Source organism: Sphaeramia orbicularis, unplaced genomic scaffold (genome assembly GCF_902148855.1).
Source record: "Sphaeramia orbicularis unplaced genomic scaffold, fSphaOr1.1, whole genome shotgun sequence".
NCBI classification, from domain to species: Eukaryota; Metazoa; Chordata; class Actinopteri; order Kurtiformes; family Apogonidae; genus Sphaeramia; species Sphaeramia orbicularis.
The window spans coordinates 101,065-120,087 of NW_021941613.1; the positions used below are offsets into that span (position 1 = coordinate 101,065).

Here is a 19,023-nt window from a genome sequence, read left to right on the forward strand (position 1 = left end):
AAATTTCAGTTTTTTCAGGTTATTCACATCTTTTTTGTTTGGATAGTTTATAAAAGTAAGTATTTTCATAATTTAATGGGGGTTTTGTACTAAAACATAGACATAAATTGTCAGCTGTCATTATTTCTAGGTTCTTCTGTTCTTATTTGACTGGTTCGGTCCACTGCAGATCAGATCAGACTGAATGTGAAACCTGAAAGAACGGGAGTTTTACACTCCTGGTCTAAACCAACCACTGTCCAGTAGATGGAGCACATGTACACAACTGTCAGACAGATTCATGCTGTGGACTGAACTGTGGGCGACTGAAGTGGTTTGGTTTGGTCCCAACAGCGCATGATGAGATGAGAACGACTGAAACGCCGACCTCAGTGAGATGGAGCGAACACACTGATACAAATAAACAAACTGCGAAATAAAGTTCAACTGTATGAAGGACTGTCTAGAACACAGGTGTCAAACATGCGGCCCAGGGGCCAAATCTGGCCCACCAAAGGGTTAAATCTGGCCCACTGGATGAATTTGTGAAATGCAAAAATTACACTTTAATTCAGGTTCCACATACAGACCAATTAGATTTCAAGTGGGTCAGAACCAGTAAAATACTATCATAATAACCTACAAATAATGACAACCCCAAATTCTCTCTTTGTGTTTTTGGCGTAAAAAAGTAAAATTACATGAAAATGTTTCCATTACCAAACTATACTTTCATAAAACAATAGGACCACTGTCCCTGTATCTTAGCGTCCAAATTCAAAGCTGTGTTAAATGTATCCAGATCCATTTATTCTCACCCAGTTCTGTGTATTTATTCTATTACAGAAATAGTCCATGTTTTGCTCATATTCAATCAGATCTGTAAAAAATTCAAATTCACACTTGATATCATTGATACTGATTTATTGGATCAATCTACTTCCTATCGCTTATAATGGGAACATTTTTCAAAGTCGCACCAAATCCAGAATCAGATCCAGATCCAAATAATTTCACTAACTTTTGTTGACATCATCATAAAGCAGCTGTAGACCAAGTCTGAAGTCAATCGTAATTGTAGTTTCGGAGAAGAAGACAATTGAAATTTTTGTAACGGACGACAGATGCCGCATGACGACAATAGTTTACGGCCTATCGGCCAATAAGCTAAAAGCATGAATAACCTGAACAAATATGAACAAAAGGAAATGTCTTAAGAAAAATAAATGCAATTGGACCAATATTCTGCCTGTTACTAAATGTTTTGTGTGATTGTAATACATGTATAAATGATAAACTGATAAACTGAGCCAGAACATTGTTAAAATTGTACCTGTTTTTCCTCAGACAATTCAAATTGTTCATGTTATTCAGATTTTTAAGGAAACTTTGTAGGTGTAAACCTGATCAGAATAGAATTGGACTTTTTTCACTGGTATTATTGGACTGGTTCGGCCCACTGCAGATCAGACTGGGCTGAATGTGGAACTGAACTAACAGGAGTTTGACAGAACTGGTCTAGAACTTCTTGGTTCATGTAATCTGACCTGCTCAGGTTTCAGTCCAGATCTGAAGCCCAGGAGTTTCTGGAGCGCCTCTGCCACAACCACCTTCCTCTGCTTCAGAAACTCTTTCTCTTCCGGTGGAATATCGAACTGCATCCGAACATCAGGCTCTTTATTCTGACTGGGTTTGAAGAGTGGAAACAAAGGTCAACAGGACTGTCCACATACCAACGGGTTCACGCTGTTAGCTTTCACATGGATGGAGATGGAAGAGGAGCTTACTGTTCATTTGTTTCCATGTCCAGATCCACCACATCCTGGAAACAGAAGGTCATCTGACTCATGAAACAGATTTACAAGAATAAACAGGTTTAACTGTTACTGAGCACACATTCCAAACATACAGCTGCCAACACTAAAGGAGGACGTTTGGGCCCTTAAGGGTTAAAGGAGGACGTTTGAGTCCTTAAGGGTTAAAGGAGGACGTTTGAGTCCTTAAGGGTTAAAGGAGGACGTTTGGGTCCTTAAGGGTTAAAGGAGGACGTTTGAGTCCTTAAGGGTTAAAGGAGGACGTTTGGGTCTGTAAGGGTTAAAGGTGGACGTTTGAGTCCTTAAGGGTTAAAGGAGGACGTTTGAGTCCTTAAGGGTTAAAGGAGGACGTTTGGGTCCTTAAGGGTTAAAGGAGGACGTTTGAGTCCTTAAGGGTTAAAGGAGGACGTTTGAGTCCTTAAGGGTTAAAGGAGGACGTTTGGGCCCTTAAGGGTTAAAGGAGGACGTTTGAGTCCTTAAGGGTTAAAGGAGGACGTTTGAGTCCTTAAGGGTTAAAGGAGGACGTTTGAGTCCTTAAGGGTTAAAGGAGGACGTTTGGGCCCTTAAGGGTTAAAGGAGGACGTTTGGGTCCTTAAGGGTTAAAGGAGGACGTTTGAGTCCTTAAGGGTTAAAGGAGGACGTTTGAGTCCTTAAGGGTTAAAGGAGGACGTTTGAGTCTTTAAGGGTTAAAGGAGGACGTTTGGGCCCTTAAGGGTTAAAGGAGGACGTTTGAGTCCTTAAGGGTTAAAGGAGGACGTTTGAGTCCTTAAGGGTTAAAGGAGGACGTTTGGGCCCTTAAGGGTTAAAGGAGGACCTTTGAGTCCTTAAGGGTTAAAGGAGGACGTTTGAGTCCTTAAGGGTTAAAGGAGGACGTTTGATTCCTTAAAGGTTAAAGGAGGACGTTTGGGCCCTTAAGGGTTAAAGGAGGACGTTTGATTCCTTAAAGGTTAAAGGAGGACATTTGGGTCTGTAAGGGTTAAAGGAGGACGTTTGAGTCCTTAAGGGTTAAAGGAGGACGTTTGATTCCTTAAAGGTTAAAGGAGGACGTTTGGGTCTGTAAGGGTTAAACGAGGACGTTTGGGTCTGTAAGGGTTAAAGGAGGACATTTGGGCCCTTAAGGGTTAAAGGGGGACGTTTGAGTCCTTAAGGGTTAAAGGAGGACGTTTGATTCCTTAAAGGTTAAAGGAGGACGTTTGGGCCCTTAAGGGTTAAAGGAGGACGTTTGAGTCCTTAAGGGTTAAAGGAGGACGTTTGGGTCCTTAAGGGTTAAAGGAGGACGTTTGAGTCCTTAAGGGTTAAAGGAGGACGTTTGAGTCCTTAAGGGTTAAAGGAGGACGTTTGAGTCCTTAAGGGTTAAAGGAGGACGTTTGAGTCCTTAAGGGTTAAAGGAGGACGTTTGGGCCCTTAAGGGTTAAAGGAGGACGTTTGGGTCCTTAAGGGTTAAAGGAGGACGTTTGAGTCCTTAAGGGTTAAAGGAGGACGTTTGAGTCCTTAAGGGTTAAAGGAGGACGTTTGAGTCCTTAAGGGTTAAAGGAGGACGTTTGAGTCCTTAAGGGTTAAAGGAGGACGTTTGGGCCCTTAAGGGTTAAAGGAGGACGTTTGAGTCCTTAAGGGTTAAAGGAGGACGTTTGAGTCCTTAAGGGTTAAAGGAGGACGTTTGGGTCCTTAAGGGTTAAAGGAGGACGTTTGAGTCCTTAAGGGTTAAAGGAGGACGTTTGAGTCCTTAAGGGTTAAAGGAGGACGTTTGAGTCCTTAAGGGTTAAAGGAGGACGTTTGAGTCCTTAAGGGTTAAAGGAGGACGTTTGAGTCCTTAAGGGTTAAAGGAGGACGTTTGGGCCCTTAAGGGTTAAAGGAGGACGTTTGGGTCCTTAAGGGTTAAAGGAGGACGTTTGAGTCCTTAAGGGTTAAAGGAGGACGTTTGAGTCCTTAAGGGTTAAAGGAGGACGTTTGAGTCCTTAAGGGTTAAAGGAGGACGTTTGAGTCCTTAAGGGTTAAAGGAGGACGTTTGGGCCCTTAAGGGTTAAAGGAGGACGTTTGAGTCCTTAAGGGTTAAAGGAGGACGTTTGAGTCCTTAAGGGTTAAAGGAGGACGTTGAGTCCTTAAGGGTTAAAGGAGGACGTTTGAGTCCTTAAGGGTTAAAGGAGGACGTTTGGGCCCTTAAGGGTTAAAGGAGGACGTTTGAGTCCTTAAGGGTTAAAGGAGGACGTTTGAGTCCTTAAGGGTTAAAGGAGGACGTTTGAGTCCTTAAGGGTTAAAGGAGGACGTTTGAGTCCTTAAGGGTTAAAGGAGGACGTTTGAGTCCTTAAGGGTTAAAGGAGGACGTTTGGGCCCTTAAGGGTTAAAGGAGGACGTTTGAGTCCTTAAGGGTTAAAGGAGGACGTTTGAGTCCTTAAGGGTTAAAGGAGGACGTTTGGGCCCTTAAGGGTTAAAGGAGGACGTTTGAGTCCTTAAGGGTTAAAGGAGGACGTTTGAGTCCTTAAGGGTTAAAGGAGGACGTTTGATTCCTTAAAGGTTAAAGGAGGACGTTTGGGCCCTTAAGGGTTAAAGGAGGACGTTTGATTCCTTAAAGGTTAAAGGAGGACATTTGGGTCTGTAAGGGTTAAAGGAGGACGTTTGAGTCCTTAAGGGTTAAAGGAGGACGTTTGATTCCTTAAAGGTTAAAGGAGGACGTTTGGGTCTGTAAGGGTTAAACGAGGACGTTTGGGTCTGTAAGGGTTAAAGGAGGACATTTGGGCCCTTAAGGGTTAAAGGGGGACGTTTGAGTCCTTAAGGGTTAAAGGAGGACGTTTGATTCCTTAAAGGTTAAAGGAGGACGTTTGGGCCCTTAAGGGTTAAAGGAGGACGTTTGAGTCCTTAAGGGTTAAAGGAGGACATTTGGGTCTGTAAGGGTTAAAGGAGGACGTTTGAGTCCTTAAGGGTTAAAGGAAGACGTTTGGGTCTGTAAGGGTTAAAGGAGGACGTTTGAGTCCTTAAGGGTTAAAGGAGGACGTTTGGGCCCTTAAGGGTTAAAGAAGGACGTTTGAGTCCTTAAGGGTTAAAGGAGGACGTTTGAGTCCTTAAGGGTTAAAGGAGGACGTTTGAGTCCTTAAGGGTTAAAGGAGGACGTTTGATTCCTTAAAGGTTAAAGGAGGACGTTTGGGCCCTTAAGGGTTAAAGGAGGACGTTTGGGCCCTTAAGGGTTAAAGGAGGACGTTTGAGTCCTTAAAGGTTAAAGGAGGACATTTGGGTCTGTAAGGGTTAAAGGAGGACGTTTGAGTCCTTAAGGGTTAAATGAGGACATTTGAGTCCTTAAGGGTTAAAGGAGGACGTTTGAGTCCTTAAGGGTTAAAGGTGGACGTTTGGGCCCTTAAGGGTTAAAGGAGGACGTTTGAGTCCTTAAGGGTTAAAGGAGGACATTTGGGTCTGTAAGGGTTAAAGGAGGACATTTGGGTCCGTAAGGGTTAAAGGAGGACGTTTGGGTCTGTAAGGGTTAAACGAGGACGTTTGGGTCTGTAAGGGTTAAAGGAGGACATTTGGGCCCTTAAGGGTTAAAGGAGGACGTTTGGGTCTGTAAGGGTTAAACGAGGACGTTTGAGTCCTTAAGGGTTAAAGGAGGACGTTTGAGTCCTTAAGGGTTAAAGGTGGACGTTTGGGCCCTTAAGGGTTAAAGGAGGACGTTTGAGTCCTTAAGGGTTAAAGGAGGACATTTGGGTCTGTAAGGGTTAAAGGAGGACGTTTGAGTCCTTAAGGGTTAAAGGAGGACATTTGGGTCTGTAAGGGTTAAAGGAGGACATTTGGGTCCTTAAGGGTTAAAGGAGGACGTTTGAGTCCTTAAGGGTTAAAGGAGGACGTTTGGGTCCTTAAGGGTTAAAGGAGGACGTTTGAGTCCTTAAGGGTTAAAGGAGGACATTTGGGCCCTTAAGGGTTAAAGGTGGACGTTTGGGTCCTTAAGGGTTAAAGGAGGACGTTTGGGTCCTTAAGGGTTAAAGGAGGACGTTTGAGTCCTTAAGGGTTAAAGGAGGACATTTGGGCCCTTAAGGGTTAAAGGTGGACGTTTGGGTCCTTAAGGGTTAAAGGAGGACGTTTGGGTCCTTAAGGGTTAAAGGAGGACATTTGGGTCCTTAAGGGTTAAAGGAGGACATTTGAGTCCTTAAGAGTTAAAGGAGGACGTTTGAGTCCTTAAGGGTTAAAGGAGGACGTTTGGGTCTGTAAGGGTTAAAGGAGGACGTTTGGGTCTGTAAGGGTTAAAGGAGGACGTTTGGGTCCTTAAGGGTTAAAGGAGGACGTTTGAGTCCTTAAGGGTTAAAGGAGGACGTTTGGGTCCTTAAGGGTTAAAGGTGGACGTTTGGGTCTTTAAGGGTTAAAGGAGGACGTTTGGGTCTTTAAGGGTTAAAGGTGGACGTTTGGGTCTGTAAGGGTTAAAGGAGGACGTTTGGGTCTGTAAGGGTTAAAGGAGGACGTTTGGGTCTGTAAGGGTTAAAGGAGGACGTTTGGGTCCTTAAGGGTTAAAGGAGGACGTTTGAGTCCTTAAGGGTTAAAGGAGGACATTTGGGCCCTTAAGGGTTAAAGGTGGACGTTTGGGTCCTTAAGGGTTAAAGGAGGACGTTTGGGTCCTTAAGGGTTAAAGGAGGACATTTGGGTCCTTAAGGGTTAAAGGAGGACATTTGAGTCCTTAAGAGTTAAAGGAGGACGTTTGAGTCCTTAAGGGTTAAAGGAGGACGTTTGGGTCTGTAAGGGTTAAAGGAGGACGTTTGGGTCTGTAAGGGTTAAAGGAGGACGTTTGGGTCCTTAAGGGTTAAAGGAGGACGTTTGAGTCCTTAAGGGTTAAAGGAGGACGTTTGGGTCCTTAAGGGTTAAAGGTGGACGTTTGGGTCTTTAAGGGTTAAAGGAGGACGTTTGGGTCTTTAAGGGTTAAAGGTGGACGTTTGGGTCTGTAAGGGTTAAAGGTGGACGTTTGGGTCCTTAAGGGTTAAAGGAGGACGTTTGAGTCCTTAAGGGTTAAAGGAGGACGTTTAGGTCCTTAAGGGTTAAAGGTGGACGTTTGGGTCTTTAAGGGTTAAAGGTGGACGTTTGGGTCTGTAAGGGTTAAAGGTGGACGTTTGATTCCTTAAGGGTTAAAGGAGGACATTTGGGTCCTTAAGGGTTAAAGGAGGACGTTTGGGTCCTTAAGGGTTAAAGGAGGACGTTTGAGTCCTTAAGGGTTAAAGGAGGACGTTTGGGTCCTTAAGGGTTAAAGGTGGACGTTTGGGTCTGTAAGGGTTAAAGGTGGACGTTTGGGTCCTTAAGGGTTAAAGGTGGAGGTTTGGGTCTTTTAGGGTTAAAGGTGGACATTTGGGTCTGTAAGGGTTAAAGGTGGACATTTGGGTCTGTAAGGGTTAAAGGTGGACGTTTGGGTCCTTATGGGTTAAAGGTGGACGTTTGGGTCTTTAAGGGTTAAAGGTGGACGTTTGGGTGTTTAAGGGTTAAAGGTGGAGGTTTGGGTCTTTAAGGGTTAAAGGTGGACGTTTGGGTCTGTAAGGGTTAAAGGTGGACGTTTGGGTCTGTAAGGGTTAAAGGTGGACGTTTGGGTCCTTAAGGGTTAAAGGAGGACGTTTGAGTCCTTAAGGGTTAAAGGAGGACGTTTGGGTCCTTAAGGGTTAAAGGTGGACGTTTGGGTCTTTAAGGGTTAAAGGTGGACGTTTGGGTCTGTAAGGGTTAAAGGTGGACATTTGGGTCTGTAAGGGTTAAAGGTGGACGTTTGATTCCTTAAGGGTTAAAGGAGGACATTTGGGTCCTTAAGGGTTAAAGGTGGACGTTTGGGTCTGTAAGGGTTAAAGGTGGACGTTTGGGTCCTTAAGGGTTAAAGGTGGAGGTTTGGGTCTTTAAGGGTTAAAGGTGGACATTTGGGTCTGTAAGGGTTAAAGGTGGACGTTTGGGTCCTTATGGGTTAAAGGTGGACGTTTGGGTCTTTAAGGGTTAAAGGTGGACGTTTGGGTGTTTAAGGGTTAAAGGTGGATGTTTGGGTCTTTAAGGGTTAAAGGTGGACGTTTGGGTCTGTAAGGGTTAAAGGTGGACGTTTGGGTCTGTAAGGGTTAAAGGTGGACGTTTGGGTGTTTAAGGGTTAAAGGTGGACGTTTGGGTGTTTAAGGGTTAAAGGTGGACGTTTGGGTCTGTAAGGGTTAAAGGTGGACGTTTGGGTCTTTAAGGGTTAAAGGTGGACGTTTGGGTGTTTAAGGGTTAAAGGTGGACGTTTGGGTCTGTAAGGGTTACAGGTGGACGTTTGGGTCTTTAAGGGTTAAAGGTGGACGTTTGGGTCTTTAAGGGTTAAAGGTGGACGTTTGGGTCTGTAAGGGTTAAAGGTGGACGTTTGGGTCTTTAAGGGTTAAAGGTGGACGTTTGGGTGTTTAAGGGTTAAAGGTGGACGTTTGGGTCTGTAAGGGTTACAGGTGGACGTTTGGGTCTTTAAGGGTTAAAGGTGGACGTTTGGGTCTGTAAGGGTTAAAGGTGGACGTTTGGGTCTGTAAGGGTTAAAGGTGGACGTTTGGGTCTTTAAGGGTTAAAGGTGGACGTTTGGGTCCTTATGGGTTAAAGGTGGACGTTTGGGTGTTTAAGGGTTAAAGGTGGACGTTTGGGTCTGTAAGGGTTAAAGGTGGACGTTTGGGTGTTTAAGGGTTAAAGGTGGACGTTTGGGTCTGTAAGGGTTAAAGGTGGACGTTTGGGTCCCATCATCACGTACCTGGCCCATTTCTAGGGACACTTTTCCTGAGTGATTGGCAGGAAGTGGATCTAACTGGACCATTTGAGCGGACGAAGCGGCTTCAGGATCATCTTTAGACTGAAAATACATGCACAGAAAAATATCCCCCAAGAGTCAGTGGTTTACAGCCAAGGTTTGACTAAATGAACTAAAGTAACAATCTGTTATCGACGGTTCCACGACAGTAGAGTCACAGAAACAGAACACTCACTATAAGTGCCATTTCAGTTTCCAAGTCTCTGTTAATGTAAAAACACAGGTTTGTAGATTCTGTTGAAGTCAGAGGTTGAGTCCCCTGGTAAGATCCAACGATCCACAGCAACTTGTTCTTGACACCTGGCAGAAAAAAAAATAAAATAAAATACAAAAAGATAGATAGATAGATAGATAGATAGATAGATAGATAGATAGATAGATAGATAGATAGATAGATAGATAGATAGATAGATAGATAGATAGATAGATACTATATATTGTTTTAAATAACTTTATTTTTATTGCACCAAACTCTACTTCCTGTGGGTTATTTCGTTAGCATTAGCCACATTAGCTGAAGGCCTCAAAATTTTTCAGCCCATGCTTTTATTTTTTCTGGTGGCCTTAATTTTAAAGCAAGAGACCTTTTGGGTAAACAGTGCCCCCTTAATTGAAAAGATGGATGACGGTTTTTTTTTTTCTTATAGTGGATATTTTATTTTTTGCTGTTCTCCTTTTTTTCTTATAGTGGATAATTTTTTGGGCTGTTCTCTTTTTTTTCTTATAGTGGATCATTTTTTGGGCTGTTGCACCTCTGGGCCACCATAATAAACAGACTAATAACATATGTTTAAATCTCTACAATCAGGACTATTGTTCTGTGTATATGAATGACTCAACTGGACCATTAGTTTGATTTCTAAAAAAAAAAAAAAGGCTAAAAATATATGTAGCAGTGAAAAAAGATTCAATACGACAGCTGAAAAACTGGAAAACACAGTACGGTAAACTAAAGAAAAACAACCAGTAAAATCATCTTTGTTTTTATTTCCCCACTATTAAGCAGTCAATCAAACTGAATGTATATAGCACCACATCAGACCACAGGTTATGTCCTGACACTGTGGAAAACTGGTCTAAAGCAGACTCATCAGCTGTGAAAGGATCATAATAAACTAAAGTTAAACCTGTTGACACCAAATGGGGCTCAATAATGTCTTTGTTAAGGGTTTCCTAAAAATACCTGAAAAACCAACATTGGAACCAAAAGTAATGCTGCGTTCAGGGCCGTTTTTTGGGTCTGTAAGTCACAACTTCAAAACACGACTCACGACTTTGTAACGTTCCAGTCAAGTCCCACCAAACTGTGAGTACAAGGAATTCTGGGAGTTAGATGTAAACAAATCAACATGGTGGACTGTATGTTATGTTCATTTATAGGCCGTAAGGTGAACGCCGTATCGTTTCATCCCGTTCCGACATATGGGGCACTACAATCTTTTTACTCAGTTACAAAGTTATATTGTTCCTGAGGTAAATGTCAAAAGTTCTCCATTTGCAATCCTGCAGTTTTTTTGAAATCAGTGTTTGAAGTCGGTCCTACTTAACTTTATTCACGCAATGCTATTGTTACCATGCGTGCTGCAGTTTGAGTCACGTGTAACCTGCTGGTCCAATCAGAAAATGCAAAACATCCAAGATAGCTGCGACCAGGAATCGAGCTTCCTGTAGTTCGGAGGAGGAAAACACAACGATAAGTTTTAAAAAGCTAGCAAAAATATGGAATATGCACCTCATATCCGTAAAAAAAGAAAAAATACAGGATGTTTCGGCCAAACGATGGGAAACGTTAAGAAACTGTGTCGAACGATGGCTTTGTTTGAGTGGTGAGAGCAGGAGTATAACTGACACTGATAAACACTAGATCTACTGACTCTGAATATGTTCCAGAAGATGCTGGGTTTCATGTAACATGCTACAGACGATTCAATGATAGAAAAGCGATTGGATTCCGCGGAGAAACATACAAGAGAGAATTCAGATGTCAATGAATCACAGGGAGGTGAGTCTGTGCAAACAGGTGATGAACACCAGCAGCACCACAGGATCAACAAGGGAAACTGAGGAAGAAATGATGGTCCAGGATGGGTCTGCCTACTGTTTCATCTGGTCCTGTTCTGTCCAGGATGGGTCTGCCTACTGTTACATCTGGTCCTGTTCTGTCCAGGATGGGTCTGCCTACTGTTTCATCTGGTCCTGTTCTGTCCAGGATGGGTCTGCCTACTGTTTCATCTGGTCCTGTTCTGTCCAGGATGGGTCTACCTACTGTTACATCTGGTCCTGTTCTGTCCAGGATGGGTCTGCCTACTGTTTCATCTGGTCCTGTTCTGTCCAGGATGGGTCTACCTACTGTTTCATCTGGTCCTGTTCTGTCCAGGATGGGTCTGCCTACTGTTTCATCTGGTCCTGTTCTGTCCAGGATGGGTCTACCTACTGTTTCATCTGGTCCTGTTCTGTCCAGGATGGGTCTACCTACTGTTTCATCTGGTCCTGTTCTGTCCAGGATGGGTCTACCTACTGTTTCATCTGGTCCTGTTCTGTCCAGGATGGGTCTACCTACTGTTTCATCTGGTCCTGTTCTGTTCAGGATGGGTCTACCTACTGTTTCATCTGGTCCTGTTCTGTCCAGGATGGGTCTACCTACTGTTTCATCTGGTCCTGTTCTGTCCAGGATGGGTCTACCTACTGTTTCATCTGGTCCTGTTCTGTCCAGGATGGGTCTACCTACTGTTTCATCTGGTCCTGTTCTGTCCAGGATGGGTCTACCTACTGTTTCATCTGGTCCTGTTCTATCCAGGATGGGTCTACCTACTGTTTCATCTGGTCCTGTTCTGTCCAGGATGGGTCTACCTACTGTTACATCTGGTCCTGTTCTGTCCAGGATGGGTCTACCTACTGTTTCATCTGGTCCTGTTCTGTCCAGGATGGGTCTACCTACTGTTCCATCTGGTCCTGTTCTGTCCAGGATGGGTCTACCTACTGTTTCATCTGGTCCTGTTCTGTCCAGGATGGGTCTACCTACTGTTACATCTGGTCCTGTTCTGTTCAGGATGGGTCTACCTACTGTTTCATCTGGTCCTGTTCTGTCCAGGATGGGTCTACCTACTGTTTCATCTGGTCCTGTTCTGTCCAGGATGGGTCTACCTACTGTTTCATCTGGTCCTGTTCTGTCCAGGATGGGTCTACCTACTGTTTCATCTGGTCCTGTTCTGTCCAGGATGGGTCTACCTACTGTTTCATCTGGTCCTGTTCTGTCCAGGATGGGTCTACCTACTGTTTCATCTGGTCCTGTTCTATCCAGGATGGGTCTACCTACTGTTTCATCTGGTCCTGTTCTGTCCAGGATGGGTCTACCTACTGTTTCATCTGGTCCTGTTCTGTCCAGGATGGGTCTACCTACTGTTTCATCTGGTCCTGTTCTATCCAGGATGGGTCTACCTACTGTTTCATCTGGTCCTGTTCTATCCAGGATGGGTCTACCTACTGTTTCATCTGGTCCTGTTCTATCCAGGATGGGTCTACCTACTGTTTCATCTGGTCCTGTTCTGCCTGCCTTATGCATAATATGGAAAAAAGTGGATAAATACATCAGTGTGTCTGGCAAATGCACAAAGGATCATCTTTCACTGGTGCAGATGTTATCAGCAGGTGTGTAAAAAATATCTGTCTCTCACACTCTTACACTCACACTGTATATAAGTGTGTAAGTTTATTCTATTCTCTACTGCTACTACTACTGCTATTACTACTATTATTACTACTACTGCTATTACTACTATTACTACTACTACTGCTATTACTACTATTATTACTACTACTGCTATTACTACTATTATTACTACTACTGCTATTACTACTACTGCTATTACTACTATTATTACTATTACTGCTATTACTACTATTATTACTATTACTGCTATTACTACTATTATTACTGCTACTGCTATTACTACTACTGCTATTACTACTATTATTACTACTACTGCTATTACTACTATTATTACTGCTATTACTACTACTGCTATTACTACTATTATTACTGCTACTGCTATTACTACTACTGCTATTACTACTATTATTACTACTACTGCTATTACTACTATTATTACTACTACTGCTATTACTACTATTATTACTGCTACTGCTATTACTACTACCGCTATTACTACTATTATTACTGCTACTGCTATTACTACTATTATTACTACTACTGCTATTACTACTATTATTACTGCTACTGCTATTACTACTACTGCTATTACTACTATTATTACTACTACTGCTATTACTACTATTATTACTACTACTGCTATTACTACTACTGCTATTACTACTATTATTACTACTACTGCTATTACTACTATTATTACTACTACTGCTATTACTACTATTATTACTGCTACTGCTATTACTACTACTGCTATTACTACTATTATTACTACTACTGCTATTACTACTATTATTACTACTACTGCTATTACTACTATTATTACTGCTACTGCTACTACTACTACTGCTATTACTACTATTATTACTGCTACTGCTATTACTACTATTATTACTGCTACTGCTATTACTACTATTATTACTGCTACTGCTACTACTATTATTACTGCTACTGCTATTACTACTATTATTACTGCTACTACTACTACTGCTATTACTGCTACTGCTACTACTACTACTGCTATTACTACTATTATTACTGCTACTGCTACTACTGCTATTACTGCTATTATTACTGCTACTACTACTGCTATTACTACTATTATTACTGCTACTACTGCTATTACTATTATTACTGCTACTGCTATTACTGATACTGCTATTACTACTACTGCTATTACTACTATTATTACTACTACTGCTATTACTACTATTATTACTACTACTGCTATAACTACTATTATTACTACTACTGCTATTACTACTATTATTACTGCTACTGCTACTACTACTACTGCTATTACTACTATTATTACTACTACTGCTATTACTACTATTATTACTACTACTGCTATTACTACTATTATTACTGCTACTGCTACTACTACTACTGCTACTACTATTATTACTACTACTGCTATTACTACTATTATTACTGCTACTGCTACTACTACTACTGCTATTACTACTATTATTACTGCTACTGCTACTACTATTATTACTACTACTGCTATTACTACTATTATTACTGCTACTGCTATTACTACTATTATTACTACTACTGCTATTACTACTATTATTACTGCTACTGCTATTACTACTATTATTACTGCTACTACTATTATTACTGCTACTGCTATTACTACTATTATTACTGCTACTACTACTACTGCTATTACTACTATTATTACTACTACTGCTACTACTACTACTGCTATTACTACTATTATTACTGCTACTACTACTACTGCTATTACTACTATTATTACTGCTACTGCTACTACTGCTATTACTACTATTATTACTGCTACTGCTACTACTACTACTGCTATTACTACTATTATTACTACTACTGCTATTACTACTATTATTACTGCTACTGCTACTACTACTACTGCTATTACTACTATTATTACTGCTACTGCTACTACTATTATTACTACTACTGCTATTACTACTATTATTACTGCTACTGCTATTACTACTATTATTACTACTACTGCTATTACTACTATTATTACTGCTACTGCTATTACTACTATTATTACTGCTACTGCTATTACTACTATTATTACTGCTACTACTACTACTGCTATTACTACTATTATTACTACTACTGCTACTACTACTACTGCTATTACTACTATTATTACTGCTACTACTACTACTGCTATTACTACTATTATTACTGCTACTGCTGCTATTACTACTATTATTACTGCTACTGCTACTACTACTACTGCTATTACTACTATTATTACTGCTACTGCTACTACTGCTATTACTACTATTATTACTGCTACTGCTACTACTACTACTGCTATTACTACTATTATTACTGCTACTACTACTACTGCTATTACTAGTATTATTACTGCTACTACTACTACTGCTATTACTACTATTATTACTGCTACTACTGCTATTACTATTATTACTGCTACTGCTATTACTGATACTGCTATTACTACTACTGCTATTACATCTATTACTACTACTACTGCTATTACTACTATTATTACTACTACTGCTATTACTACTATTATTACTGCTACTGCTATTACTACTATTATTACTGCTACTGCTATTACTACTATTATTACTACTACTGCTATTACTACTATTATTACTACTACTGCTATTACTACTATTATTACTGCTACTGCTACTACTACTACTGCTATTACTACTATTATTACTGCTACTGCTACTACTATTATTACTACTACTGCTATTACTACTATTATTACTGCTACTGCTACTACTACTACTGCTATTACTACTATTATTACTGCTACTGCTACTACTATTATTACTACTACTGCTATTACTACTATTATTACTGCTACTGCTATTACTACTATTATTACTACTACTGCTATTACTACTATTATTACTGCTACTGCTATTACTACTATTATTACTGCTACTGCTACTACTATTATTACTGCTACTGCTATTACTACTATTATTACTGCTACTACTACTACTGCTATTACTACTATTATTACTACTACTGCTACTACTACTACTGCTATTACTACTATTATTACTGCTACTACTACTACTGCTATTACTACTATTATTACTGCTACTGCTACTACTGCTATTACTACTATTATTACTGCTACTGCTACTACTACTACTGCTATTACTACTATTATTACTACTACTGCTATTACTACTATTATTACTGCTACTGCTACTACTACTATTACTGCTACTGCTACTACTACTACTGCTATTACTACTATTATTACTGCTACTGCTACTACTATTATTACTACTACTGCTATTACTACTATTATTACTGCTACTGCTACTACTACTACTGCTATTACTACTATTATTACTGCTACTACTATTATTACTACTACTGCTATTACTACTATTATTACTGCTACTGCTATTACTACTATTATTACTGCTACTGCTACTACTATTATTACTGCTACTGCTATTACTACTATTATTACTGCTACTACTACTACTGCTATTACTACTATTATTACTACTACTGCTACTACTACTACTGCTATTACTACTATTATTACTGCTACTACTACTACTGCTATTACTACTATTATTACTGCTACTGCTGCTATTACTACTATTATTACTGCTACTGCTACTACTACTACTGCTATTACTACTATTATTACTGCTACTGCTATTACTACTATTATTACTACTACTGCTACTACTACTACTGCTATTACTACTATTATTACTGCTACTACTACTACTGCTATTACTACTATTATTACTGCTACTGCTGCTATTACTACTATTATTACTGCTACTGCTACTACTACTACTGCTATTACTACTATTATTACTGCTACTGCTACTACTGCTATTACTACTATTATTACTGCTACTGCTACTACTACTACTGCTATTACTACTATTATTACTGCTACTACTACTACTGCTATTACTACTATTATTACTGCTACTACTACTACTGCTATTACTACTATTATTACTGCTACTACTGCTATTACTATTATTACTGCTACTGCTATTACTGATACTGCTATTACTACTACTGCTATTACATCTATTACTACTACTACTGATCATAACTCATTCTCTCACACACAGTGCTGCTTGCAGCTTTGTGAAACTAGGTGTGTGTGTGTTTCAGAAATGAGCCGCCTTCAATGTCTGCTACAAGATCTTCTCTTCTGTGAGCAGATCATCAGGCAAAGAATTAATGAACCACCACCAAACATTCATACACCAGAGTGAGTGGCACTGGGTGAAGTGTCTTGCCCAAGAACACAATGGACTGACTAGGACAGAGCGGGATTCGAACCGCCGACCCTGCGGTTACTGGACAACCTGCTGCAACCTGGGCTGCGACCTGTGTATGGGGGGCTGGGTGTGTGAGGAAGTGGGGTGATGGATTTCACAGCTCTGGGGAAGAAGCTGTGTCTCAGTCCGTTTGTGTGGGTTCTGATGCTCCTGTACCTCTTTCCTGAGGGAAGAGGTACAAACAGTTTGTGGCCTGGGTGGGTGGGGTCTGCAGCTATACGACCAGCCCTCCTTTGTAACCGGCTGTCGTACACTGAGTCCAGGTGTGGGAGGGGCCTTCCCACGATCCCCTGTGCTGTCTTCACCACCCGGGCCAATGCCTTCCTGTCCTGTGCAGTGCAGCTTCCATACCACACTGTTGCACTCAGACAGAGGATACTCTCTATAAATATCCTCTAAAAAAAGCATCCATTGAACAAAAATAAAAGTTTACAGTGTACTGTGTAAAAAACCAGACCCAGATCTATTAAAAAACATGTATTGTTACATGACAAATGCATCATTGTTAAGAGAAGAACAGAAACCCTGCAACTGTAAACACTGTAAATGTCAAACAATGCTGTTACACTGATGTATGTGTTTGTGTGTGGCAAAATTCACCATGTGTAACATGTGAAATCAGTAGAAGCTTTTTCCCCCAAATTTCTAAGATTTCATGGTCTACATTCATATTGCATGGTAATAATTCATCAAGACTTGTCTAAAATGTTAATATGTATAAATATCAATTTGTGAGAGTTTTTGTGTAGCTAAAATGAATGTTGATAAATAAAACAAGTGACTCTAGCATCACAGAATTTTTGTTTTTTAATTTTATATTCATATAGATTTATGGCTTGTGACAAAAAACTGCAGGATATATTGCGAAGAACTTTTAACCCAAAGTCCATGAGGGTACAGTCTAAACAAAAATGCATTTAAAAAGTAGTGCCCAGACACGGGAACGAAAATAATTTTCTAGCCACTTTTCATGGTTCACCTTATGGCCTATTATAGTCATTTCTATCCTAAAGGTGTTTGTTCTTTGGTCATTTGAGGGAAACAGAGGAGGAGAAATGGAGCATGAGGACAGAGAAGCTGTTCTACCTTTGATGTTCTTTGTTTATTTGGATTCAGATTTGGTTTGAATTTATTCTGTCACTCATTGGACTGAAAACTAACACTAGAGCAGCTGCTGATTATACAGAACATTTACAGAGAAATAATGTCAGAGCAATACCTGGTTTTAATAAATAATCTGCATAAACACCACATCCATGGGGGGGTGCCATTACTACGTGACGTCAGAACTCAGAACTGGGAGAACATGGATCTAGTACCAGTTCAGGTGGAAGTCCCAGGTTTGACTGAACATTCCAGTGCATTTACAGCAGTAGAAGGATGGAAAAACAGGAGTTACAGGAGGACTGGAACACAGCATAAGTACCTATGCATTCATGAGAAGAATTCAAAAATACATTGATCAAAACTGACTAAAACAGTACCTTTAGTTTAAACCACGGCTTAAAACATATTTATTTGTGTCTGATTGGTATGTATGTGTACCATCAAATATCTGCAATTCCACACATCAGAATCCCAGTCCAGAGGGGTTTTAAAGGGGTAACGCAGTAGGAGCAGGGTTCATGCACTCAACCTGTTCAACTGGACATCAACTCACTGAAGTTGTTGAGCAGCTCCTCAATGCCAACGTTCAGAGCAGTGATGGGGGCGGTCTAGACGACACAAAGACAAAGGGTTGTTATTCTGGTTAATGCAAACACTCATCTGTATCTACTGTTTATAGATGAGACCACATGACACAGTCTGGGCTACATGGAACCAAAGGTGGAGCCAAAGGAAACTAAAGTGGACGTTGAATCCCATGGTCCTGAAGGCCTCCCACAGACTTACACTAAAACAGACTGTTCTTTAACCCCTTAAAGTCTGAACCATTAAGTCACTGACGGAAAATTCCAGTTCTTCTAAACTGCAGCCTTTATCGGTCCTTCTGAACAACAACAAAAAAGGTTTCAAATATCAATTTCCATGTATGAGTTCAATAATAATTATTTTGAGATGCCCACTGTGTTTGTTTTAAACTTACGACTGAAAACTCACCACAACGATGCCATTGGAATGGTACGCATCATTAATTTCATCACTGCAAAAAGAAAAAAGGATGGCATGAAACTATCAGGGAGGACTGGGCTCCAGTCTACGACAAAGGGTCTGTCCTCAGTCCTGGTGGACCACCTTTGTCCTGGTTCTGTCCTTCAGGTCCAGTCAGTGTCCTGGTTCTGTCCTCTGTAGACTGGTACCCTGTCCCCTTGTGGACACAGTACAGTGGACAAAACCATCACACATGGGTCTATCTGGGTCCAGGACCAGGACAGTGGACCAGTTCCAGGTCTTTAGTGGATTCTAACAGTTTGTGGTCCAGACTCGTCTGGTTTCCATAAATATGTGTCCAGGTGGAACTGGTCCAACTGGGTCCAACGGGGTCAGACGTAG

The 19,023-nt window shown here is 40.8% G+C and overlaps 1 protein-coding gene across 3 annotated transcripts in view; it reads right to left on the minus strand.

The window, feature by feature from the left end:
• The window catches only part of LOC115416477 (cytosolic phospholipase A2 zeta-like), a 43,091-nt gene that overhangs the window by 13,527 nt on the left and 10,541 nt on the right, over positions 1-19,023 (minus strand). For all 3 annotated transcript variants that reach the window (XM_030130253.1, XM_030130252.1, XM_030130254.1), the window contains 6 exons: positions 18,631-18,673; positions 18,191-18,245; positions 8,720-8,844; positions 8,488-8,586; positions 1,767-1,801; positions 1,527-1,665 (listed from right to left, as the gene is read on the minus strand). In XM_030130253.1, coding sequence (XP_029986113.1) covers positions 1,527-1,665; positions 1,767-1,801; positions 8,488-8,586; positions 8,720-8,844; positions 18,191-18,245; positions 18,631-18,673 — 496 coding nt within the window. The remainder of the gene's footprint in view (positions 1-1,526; positions 1,666-1,766; positions 1,802-8,487; positions 8,587-8,719; positions 8,845-18,190; positions 18,246-18,630; positions 18,674-19,023) is intronic.